Below are 11,298 nucleotides of genomic sequence, written 5' to 3'. Positions count from 1 at the left end.
ATGGGCCCAATTGTACAGGGTGAAAAACTGAACGCAATTCTGAATTCTGTGCGGTTTAATATCATTCCTATTGACCCCCCTGCCTGAGCAATGGGATCAGGGGCTTCTGCGTGGGGGTGGGCTTGTGAAAGCGGGGTGGGGATTGTAGTAGGGGAGGGAAGGAGAAGAAGTATCCCGCTGGGTGCAGCACTGCATGCCTTACCAGGAAAGGAAGTTGCTGTAGCTGAGGCCTCCCTGCTGTTGTATACAAAGCTAAATTCACTTACCGGCTGAACATCGGGACATTCATGATTGGACAGAGTGGAATTCCATACAGGGCTTCTCATGAAGGCCCTTGTCCCGGGAAAGCAGAACCTGAGTACCAGTTGCGACTGGTAATGGGACAAGGTTGTTGGGGTGAAGGGAGGAGGGAACAAAACAAAAAAAATTGTCTGAATCCTGTTGCATCGCCGATCTGCTGGCTGCATTGCAGGCACAGGCTCCCAGATAGCCCTGCGGCCAATCCTGACACTGCACTCTCAGCATAAGACCAGCATAATGATTGGCATGAGCGCTCTGTATTTGCGCTCCCAGGGAGACACAGCTTTGCGTAAGGGCGGGGGCAGGGGAGGAGTGGCAGCACCCTCCTAAGTGCGTAAAGACTGCTTCGCCAGCCCTCTGGGGCTGGCCAAACAGTCATGGGCACTTTGCATGTTCTCCATACAGGCTGCATTACAGCCTGCGTGGAGAACATGCCCAGGCTCCCAGTCAGCGTCTGAACACCAAAACACGGCGCTCAGACCAATCACAATGCTGCTACGTCAGAGTTGTGATTGGCTGACTAGGAACCGGGGTGTTCTTCCTGTTCAGGCCAGGGAGGGAGGACTACGAAGGAGAGATGTGGCGAGGAAGCGGCGAGAATGTACGTTTTTTAATTGTATTTTTTATTACCGGCTTCCCTTGCGTCCAAAATGTCCCTGCCCGCCCCCTTACCTCTGATCCATGCTGGCTGCTGATGAGAAAGTGTCCCCACTGTTGTCACTGTTCAGACAGTAATTGAGGACCCCGCCCACTCCCAAGAAAAAAAGCACACAGCATGACCAGAAGGAAGAGAATTAGCATCATTTTAATGAAAATTTGTAACAGAACCAAAATGTTTTCCCTCTCGGAAACAGAAGGCTACAGCACAGGGAAGTGGTGTGATCTTTGTGTTGACACACTTGTAGCACCATAACGCTGACGTACTGTATTTTGCATGTGTTTCATTTCTTGTTTCCTTGCTTTGGAATGACCCAAAAACCAAACAATGAGCCATCGTTTTCAAGTTCCGTGGAAATAAATACAAAAAAAGCATTTTGGTTTCACCCCAGCTTCGTTCGTTCTACCTGTTTCTCTGTTTTGTCTCGTGGAGTCGAGAGAAAGTATAAATAGTCATGTAACTGTACAACATTCTTGCAGCACAAGGTCTAGTGAAGACAGTGTTTCTATCACAACATGTACAACTTACTGCAGTTTCAACATACACACACATAACATGGCAAGGATAGGCCAAGAAATCAGTGGAAAAGCAAGGATGCTCAAAACTACGTTGGTTCAACAGACTGCCAGATCGACTCTATGCCGTATATCATATATATGGCACTGGTTGTAGTTTCGCAAATCAAATTAGGGGGCAGTTAATCATGGTCGTTCGCTAATCCGGTACCGCTCTGATCTGCCGACACATCCGTGCATAAAGACAACAGAGTTTATATCAGTTACTCGTTCCCTACCTGCTGCTACATCATAGACCTGTATATGGTGACATTGCCTGTCTTGCAGTGCGATGACTTCTCTGGGTCTGCCGGCTATCCTCTGGCAGGATGAGTGTGGCACCTGGGAAAAGACAGGCTGAGAAGGGTCTGCGTTCCGTTGGGGCAGAGTTGACCCGGATGGACCTTTCCTGACCATTCTCATTAAAATGAATCTACTTCCATGAAGCACGACTTATAAGTAGCTTCTTCTGTTCCGTCATACTGGGATCAAAGAACGCAGAGTCTAATTGTCGAATATCAAGTATTCGTTAAAGAAAGAGCAACAAGGTGTTGTCTTTGACAAAAACCATCTGTGGGAGGGACAACGGTAGATTGATATATGACTGACTATTTTACCATCTACAAGCACAGCAACTTTTCAGTAATTTATCCAAACTAAATACCAATGGACACCACTCTGGCATAGATATCAATCTAGCAGCATGCTTCAAGATATTGGGCATACGCACAGAGGCGTAAACCTGGCCGAGCTATAGATGTCTTACAATTTCATGAACTCTGAAGCGCTTGCATGCAAGGTACTTTCCTATTTTTATGATAGCCATTGACAATCCATGAATATCCCTGGTTTATTCAACCACAGATGACAAAGAGCTGACCTTGGTTTGAGCTCACATCTGACTGTCACCTAGAAGTACTTTTGTGTTTCAATGTATAGAACATTTTAAAATGTGACATGACTGGAACAAAATCAGTAAGACTACTGTAGGTTGAGGGCACACTTCAAAGATGGGTTAGAGTAAACTGCAACACCTAATCAAAGTTTATAGCCTCTGACTTTGTATCCTTAAGAGATTGATAAAACAAATATCAGTTGATTGGGTGGTTATAACGTGTTTAGTGAGCCCCACGTGGAGAATCGTCTGCAGGTGTAGTTTTTAACAGTAATAATATTGCATGCCTAGACTGTGGTGTATTCCCAGTCCATAGCGCAAAAACATAAAATAAATCTATTTTGCAGAGTCAATATTCACTCCATTCCACCGTGCTCAGGCACAAAACTTAAGCTTCTGCAAGGGATTCGACTTAAGAGAGCTAGAATCTACAAAGTGATATTCAAGAAAAGACGTGGCATCATAGGAACTTTGCAAACATCTGCATGTGAATGATGGAGGCATTTGACAAAAAAAAGAGGGCCTCATTTACAATAGTTTGATGCACGGCAGTGCTGCAAGCCATTCTGCTGCCCTGCGGAATGTCCAAATAAATGGGCAAAAATGCGCTGTATCTACAAGATACATCGTATTCCTGTCGTCCCCGCGCCAGCGTACTAACAGCAGCCATGCACCAGCGCAGATACTCTTGTGACATTTTGCAAGTGTGCCTGCTCTGAAGGAATTATTGTTTTTGTGCAGGAGGGGATGCCTTCCAGCACAAAAACAATCATTAAAGGCATTTTCCTCTTTCTACACATAGAAAGAGGAAAAAATGAGGAGAAATAAAAGTATTTCTCCTTGATGCACCTACTTACGCCTTGCAGCGCAATATGCTCGTATATAAGCCCCATAATTTGCAGGAAGTTTGAGAGAGCCAGGAAAATGTTCTACCATAACACTGAAGCTTTCATTTTGTCCTGCACACGGATTGACTACACAATATTGACTATCAGCATGCACTCAAGATTAAGAATAGTCCCTCTATACTCTGCTAAACATGCTTACCATGATGTTATCTTGGTACTCAGTATTCTGTAGTCCATTCTATGTGTAGGTTGATATTAACCCTTTGATATTGTGACATACAACCACCAGTTATGGTTTCACGTGAGGATAGGGTAGGCCTTGCAACAATCAGCTCTCTTGACGCAGCCAAGCAGCACCTTTGATTGACAGGATGAAGCTGCACTGAGACTTTACCCTGATGAGGCTTCCATACACTTCATAGGTCTGAAGGTTAGATCCCTCGATCCTCCTCCTGCTGCTACTAAATCTAGGGTCATTTCCAGCAAAGGCGAGAACATGCAAAGGGATCAATAATTATTAAATTCCAATTGGTCATTAGAAATGTCCCTATTGTATCAGTCAGGTGCTGCAATAAACAGCACGACTTAAATAAAGGCAGATGCAGTTTGTTTTTATTATAACTATTTCAAATGATCTGACTCCTCTGAGATATAAAACATTTCCAGAAACCCTCTCCAAGTTCTTAAAGCTGATTTCAATACTTTCACATCACATTTGTATGACTCATTTGGATCCTGATACAATAAGGCTTCCACAGAAAGGGTAAACAGTACTTAATCCGCACACAAGTCTGGACTTTAAGTCTTGACCCTTTCTTGGAAGACACGCAGGGGTTGGACGTTGGTGGGAATGGAGTAGTGAAATTAGCGGCCTTCTTCAGGGAACAGGATTTTGTCGTCTTAGTGGATAGAGCTATGGCAGCCAGGCAATATGTAGTGTTATGATCACTGGCAGATGAATTTATTAGTTAGTGGCTTACAGGTGATGGGGAAACATGTTTAACTAAAACATGTGGAAATCAACCACTATTCTAATGTAAAAGCGTTCCTGCAGTGGCCTTCTAATTCCAAACAGGTATAATTGAGTCAGACCTGCTGCGGGAGCCTTAAATTACATCTTGGCCCATGTTCTTAGCATTGTCATCTTGCTAAATATTAATTCAGTTCCTTTTCACCATCCTAATCTGTAGTTTGAGTGTGGTATGATTGTTAGCACGTGAGTGTGTTGAGAGATATGGTTGTTACCAAGGGCTATTACTAAATTATTTTGTATATTGTATGTTTTATATATATTTTTTGTTGCAGATATTTATGACTCAATTATACCTGTTTGGAATTTTTTGATATGAATTGAAATATGTTTGTCTTGTGATTTCTGATTAATAACAAAATTTATATGAACTAAAAGATAAAAAGAGAAAAAATAAATTTTTATATTTTTTGAATAATTTCAGTATAGTATCTTTCTTTTGTCACCGGGTTTGGATATTCATTAACTTAATTGTGTAATTGAATTAGAAGGCCACTGCAGGAACGCTTTTACATTAGAATTGTTGTTTGTTCCCCTCTGTTCCTGGGCCACAATTTATCTTCTTGAGGGGGTCCCTTCTTACATGTTGCTGAAATCAACCACTATGCCATAAGTTAAGATGTTTCTTGGGTCAGTCATGGGGCTGCTCCAAGAGCGGAGTGAGATTTCGTCCTGTCCGGGTCAGGTTAGCTCTCAGTTAAAAATGCACGGAGGCACATTGGCTTCATGAATTCATGTAAACTCAGTGAGACTCACTAAAGTTGTGGAAAAGATTATCCATTGGAAGGGACTAGCTCTCCAGGAGAGAAGAGTTGATCAGGTACTTTAGCAACACCCATCATTCAACAAGATACAGTACCGTCACTGTGGATCTTGGAGCAGCTTTCATTGGGCTTTACGAAATTAAGAAGATCCGGTGTAACTTGTACACCCGCAAATAAGAATAAACACTTCAAAAGTAACAAGGAAGCGCACATTATGAATCAGCTAGACTGGTTGGCTTGATAAAGTTCTACAGTTTTATCCGTGGTTTAGATAGGTATAGAAGCTCAATTTGGCTAATTCATGTTGAAACCTGTATATCAGATGCCCCGATTTCCTGAACGTCTGATTCTGTATGATGGACTGGCTAAATGAGAACATTTTTGAAAGAACTGTGTCTGGTTGGTTTGATGGAAAGATCACAAAAACAACTGCATTGCATTGCAGATTTTATTTAACCAATGTAATTAGTTGAGTAAAGTTGTAAGATATCAATCATCCAGTCAGATTGCGTAATTAAATTTGTCAGCTTTGAAAAAGCAAACATGATTGGCTATTTGTGGCTGTTATGTTTACACATGTTGACTTAACTGGCTAAATCACTGTGTGTGTTTTGCATCGGTCAATTTGATTGACTAATGCACATTATTCAACAGTCAAAAATGCACATTGGCTAACTGCTCGTTTACGCTTCAAATCAACAAATTTAGTTCCCTAAGTCAAGCCTAAACAATGAGCCAGCCAACATTTAAACTACTGTAATTATTACTAGAGATTCAGACAATTTGATTGACTGATCTCAGTTTTAGAATGTGAATCAGCTAATTTACAATTGTAAATTGCAAATCACCCAATTAGATTGGCTGATTTAGGTAGTCCAGTTTAAGCTCACAGGCAAGTTGTGAAGCCTACTGATCTAGTTCAGAGGTATGTATAGAATGATGGGTTTGAGCCATGTTTAATTGAAAATAACAGGCTTTTTATAGATTTTAAGTCTGGTCCATATTCCCCACACTCAGTACTTTTAGCCCCCTTTGGGACACACACCTAAATTTATATTAGTCTGTAATAGTACCTGCAATCGGTGAGGGCAACGATAACCCGCTACTTGCTCGCTTACCTACAGCCTTTCTGCACTGACTAGTAGCAGTGTCTATAACCTTAATTTGTGAAAGTGAAAGTAATCAAGAAGGGACTGCACTAGACGATGAGACTACCAATGGCCATTGCTTGCACTAATTAATCCTTAGTATCAATGCGTACATTAAACGACACACTGAAAGGGGTCAGTGGGTTTTGGAAAAACAAATGCTAATCTGCAAAACTGGAGAAGGTTAAGCTTAATTTGGTGTTTTGAATATTACACATAGAACGGTCTGAGGCTATGAGTTAAGATCATTGATTACGCCTACACAGTCGACTCACTAAACAAATTTTGCTTCCTGTAATGTATATGCATTACTGCAAAGTGTTCTGTTTTGCATCATCTGTATCCATTTCAGAGGCATTTGGACTCAATAGCAGGCACCTGCTGTCCAATCAAGAAGATACATTGAAGTTCAAGCAGATATATCTGTCTGACTATTCCCGGCAAGCCATTTTCCTGGTAGGTTTGGACAGGAAACCCTGTGGTTTTGCTGCACAATTAGGCCCAGGCAGACACTCTGAGTTTTGGGATCATCAACACACTCCAATGTAAATCAAAAAATCGAAAGCATTTGCCAGTACCGTTTTCTCATGGGATAAACAATCTGATGCTAGTAAGTCCCACGATGGGATATCAGACGTGCCGCTTGGACCTTCTTGGAATTGCAGCCTGTCCGTCTCGTACAACAACGGGCATCCACCAGCTTTAAGTATATGGAAGAATTTCATAGTCGGGCATTACAGCCCTGTGCAGTACATAGGGCACAGACACACATCGCAACTGGTGGATAAATGAATAATTCATAACATGTGTCTTCAGTGTTTGAACATCAAACAACTAGGTCAATTTAGACAAAACGTAGGGGCTGATTTACCATTGTTGCGTCACTTTTAATATGGGAAAATATGACATACTGGCGGCGCAAAGGGCGTGTAATTAAGCCCCTTAGTCAGCTGAGGCGATCATTCAGGAGAAGACCTTCAGAATCCTCCATTAACCCCTTCCGTGCTCCTGTCGGCCAACTCGCACGACCTTTGGCCGATGCAGCCCCGCCCACTCTTTAGAACGTCCGCACCGCAGCAGATTTGCACCGCGGTTAAGGAGTTAATCACACAGGTTTAGCCATGTCTTTGAAGGAGGTACTGGGAGATCTTGGGCCCTACAACAGAAAATGCAAACCTTGCAGACGGTGTCTATGGAATCTAGTGTTTTCTTTTTTTGTCCTATAATTTGGGGAGCACGGTATGGATGCTGCAGAAACTAGGGTTATGAATTCTAAGTAGAAAACAGAAGGGAGATTGAAAAGTCGCTGTGATAAACAATTGCGTTTCACAAGGCCTTCAGGTTTTACACATAAACAGTCAGAAGCCTCTGGTGAAGAGTACTCTAGAGTTCTGCCAACACTGTGTGAACAAAGAACAGAGGTTTTAACAGACATGCAATCAAGTGGTTGCTGACTAAGTACAAATATATGCATCACAGTAATATTAGTGGCACCACCTGCCCTTCCACTTGGAAATCAAGGCACAGACGTTTGGCTCCCTGTGTCTCACTCACCAATTGCGGTTTGGGTAATATTTGTATACCTCTATCCATAAACTTTTCATGGTGATGACCAACTTGTTGGTGCATTTCTATGGCACAGTGGCAGAAGGCCATCAACACTATAGGAATGCCATCTATTGGTATCACCGGAAACGATAATCAATCCCAGTATACCGGAAGCTTGATCGGACAGATACAGTGCATATCCCCACATTGATCTCCGAGTACACCTTTCACTACCAGCATCAGAGATCGCTTCCCTCTCCGGCAAATCTTCTGCCCACTTTTGTTTTTAACATGGCTTCTAGTGCAAGGGTTTCCTCCTTCCCTTACGTCCCACTCCATCCTCCATTGACAAAGTATTGGTAAGCCTTTCCAAGGGACAAGAACAATGACAGCATCCAATGGGAATTTCTTTGATTGAAAAACAAATAGTACTCTTTTATAAATGTTTTGCTGATTTCAAGAGTTTCAAGGACATTGCGGCAATGGTCTGGCGGTCATATCTTTTCTCATTCCAAAGCAGGCTTGTCTTCTGTGTGGTGCGGCAGTCGTTGGCGAGCAGTGGTGTGTTTTTGTTGCATCCCTTTGCGACGAGGATAGGTTGCGGTGGCGGTGGGGTAGGGCGGGTGGCAGGGACTGAGGAGAAGGCTGGGTGAGTCTGTATTACCAGATGCCGCTGGACCTTCCTCCTGGTGGAGCGAGGATCCTGGCAGATGCTCGTTTCGGGACATGGTCGTCCACCTGGGCACCTGGAACATAACAAGTGAGGTTGTTAGTAACTAAAATACAACGATTGTCAGGTTTTCCCCACTCAACTTTTATTGTTATTTAAATTGTAATCATGGCCATAAAAAATAATGTTTTTTTCCTCTGCAATGACAAAAGTGCTTATATGATCATCTTGTTCTTGTATACCAATGTAAGTATCTCTTAAATATGTACTTCACAAACAATCCATACCTTAAAAATGGACCCAAGTGAGTGTTTCTGTCGCAATTTCAGACTATTATGCCTACTGGGTGTATTGGGAGGTTGGGTCTCAGGATGAAGCCGGTTCTACTGGTGGTGGGTGACATGTACCCCATTTCCTAGCTTCAGTCTAGGTTTGCACTTTATTATCTTTAGGGTGGTTTATTATCCTCAGTAGCATTTTTAAATTATAGTAGAGTTTCCTCCCCTGCTAGTACAGTTTCCTTCTTACTTGTCTCTCCAACAATGGGCACGCGGAGCCCATTGAGCAGAGAATCTCTAAGGGACATCCAGGTCTGTGCTATCCACCTTCTGCTATTATTAGTACTAAGTCAATGATTCTGCTTCCCACGTTCTTTCTCTTGCAGTGACGGCCGGTGCAGGTAAAAGTGGTGGGGTGGGGGTTCGCCGGCAGACAACGACGTGGGAAAATACATTTTAAGAAAAGAAAAACACTTCCCTTGTGCGATGCTGTGAGTGCAAGGTAAAGTGGCTTTCTTTTAATGTTATTTTCCCTCGTTGTCGTCTGTCGACTCCCCCCTGCCCACCGCTCTTGCCTGCACCAGCCACCACTGTTCTCTTGTGTCGTGTCATTAGCACAAGTAGCCAAACTTCAGGTATTGAGCGTTTTTCTTCCTGATGATTTCTCTAGTGTGCTTCTTTGTTTCTCATAGGATTCTCCTGTTACCTCTGCACATCTAGACCATACCAAAGAAGTTTGCCAGCTCACGGTCACATCTCGTGCAGTCCGACAAATCAGAGGGATACATTTTGAATATCCGTTTGGTGGTCGGGTACTTTCTATGTAGGAAATTATTCTGCTGTAGTTTGAATCTCACATTCCTATATGTTCAGAATGTGCCTCTCAAAACTGAGTCCCTTTCCTTGTCACTGAGATTGCGTCCTATATGTTCTGTCCAATAACCCCTCAAAACCGCAAGGTTGGATTTAAATTGAGGTGGTTTGTGGTGATGTCCTCTCCCCACTTCGTGTGCATAGTCCCAACGAGTCTCCTATAGTTTCAAGCATTGATCTGCTGGCATCCTGTGATCTTGAGTAATTATTTGAAAATGCCTCAGAGAACCGGACTCACATAATGTACCTACTACTACCCGATAACCGTAAGTAGGCACCGGAGTTACTTCTGTGTCTGTTTAGGAGCTAGAATCATGGCTGTAATCTCAGGGACACTGAATTAGCTTTTCACCAAATTTAGGTTGGCTGAAGGCGATTGCGCAAACCCGTTTGGCGACCCACTGGAGTTGTGCTGAGAGATAATAGAGTTACTCAGGCCTCCTTCTGGGCTAAGGAGATTCAATCAGGTTTTTCCGATAACTCTGCAAGTAGTACTTGGACACCCATCGGTCACTGGAACTCTGGGGCATATTAGCAAGAACCTCATTAAAATTAGCGTTGTTTAAAAATTTTACAAAAATAATTAGCGTTGTTTTAGCGGCAGGAAACTGCCACTAAAACGGCGATAATGGGCTTGCTAATATGCGTTATGGAATTCAAATAGAAGCCCAGGTTAGATGTGAAGGACATCAACCTGGGCTTCTATTGGAATTCTATAACGCATATTAATATTCCCCTCTGTTCTATGAAAATGTTGATTCTACATTATATCATACTTCTATTTTTAAAGTAACAGCACAATGTTTTCTTTTCTGCTATGCATACTTCTCCCAAAACATGCAACACACACTTGACTACTTTGGAGTCTTCCGACGCTTTACTTTCATAAAACACAGTGCCATCCAGTGATATCCAGACTAAGTCTGCGGTATCTGCAATGCCAGCTTCAGAAGGCAGGAAGCTCAGCCTTGAAATCAGCAGTGTTCCTTTGTGAGCCACCAGCATCTTCTCACCTGTCCTCAGCCTGCCACCCTACTTCATGTCACCCAGCAGTGACCCCAAACAACTCTGTGAGCACAATACATCCTCTGGGGGGGCCTGGACACTTGTGATGCTTTTCAAAGAAAACCTAAAATGGCCATGTGAAGTGGGATGGCAAGTGCAGACAACAAGGCTAAACTTGATTTAATCTTCCATCATGTTTCTTTCACTGTGTCTTTTGGTTGGTGTGAGGTTGTTGATTACTACATTTAGCCATGGCCCTCTCCTTGGAGGTGTGTCTCATGAGCAGCATGTGATTGGCATCTTGCAGGATTCGCGACCGACATGTCAGTAGGTAAGTACAATGACACAGCTTCCCAGGACTTGTAACATCACAAATGCTTATGAAATAAACCTGACTGAAGAGCAGCATGGACAACGACAGATGGTGATTTTAGGTTGGAAATCTAAAGCAGCACCCATATCTAGTGGAGACACCAATCATTCATGGAGTACGGTAAACCCAAGAGTCCAATATGTGAATCACAGGCCCTGTTCAACAGCAACAGTAGCATGTGAAGGGGAGTAGCTGATGTGAGAGCAGCTTTTTAAAGTGCTCTCTTAGATCAGCACCCACTTCTGTCTGCTCCTGAATTTAGGGCAAGCTTTTATGACATGGACATTTTAATAATCAGATAGCTAGGATTTTGACATAAAGCAGACATGCTAGTGTTGCTTGTAGATTGTTGGT

General features: G+C 42.9%; 1 protein-coding gene across 2 annotated transcripts in view; it reads right to left on the bottom strand.

Moving 5' to 3' along the window:
- Positions 1-1,086: 1,086 nt before the first annotated feature.
- Positions 1,087-11,298, bottom strand: part of DPYSL5 (dihydropyrimidinase like 5) — a 364,441-nt gene continuing 354,229 nt past the window's right edge. For both annotated transcript variants that reach the window (XM_086928117.1, XM_086928116.1), the window contains one exon: positions 1,087-8,491. In XM_086928117.1, the coding sequence (XP_086784243.1) occupies positions 8,406-8,491 (86 nt within the window). In that variant the 3' untranslated portion in view covers positions 1,087-8,405. The remainder of the gene's footprint in view (positions 8,492-11,298) is intronic.

The sequence above is a fragment of the Lissotriton vulgaris genome, chromosome 6, assembly GCF_964263255.1.
Source record: "Lissotriton vulgaris chromosome 6, aLisVul1.2, whole genome shotgun sequence".
In the NCBI taxonomy this organism is placed as follows: Eukaryota; Metazoa; Chordata; class Amphibia; order Caudata; family Salamandridae; genus Lissotriton; species Lissotriton vulgaris.
This window is presented reverse-complemented; position numbering and strand designations above follow the sequence as displayed.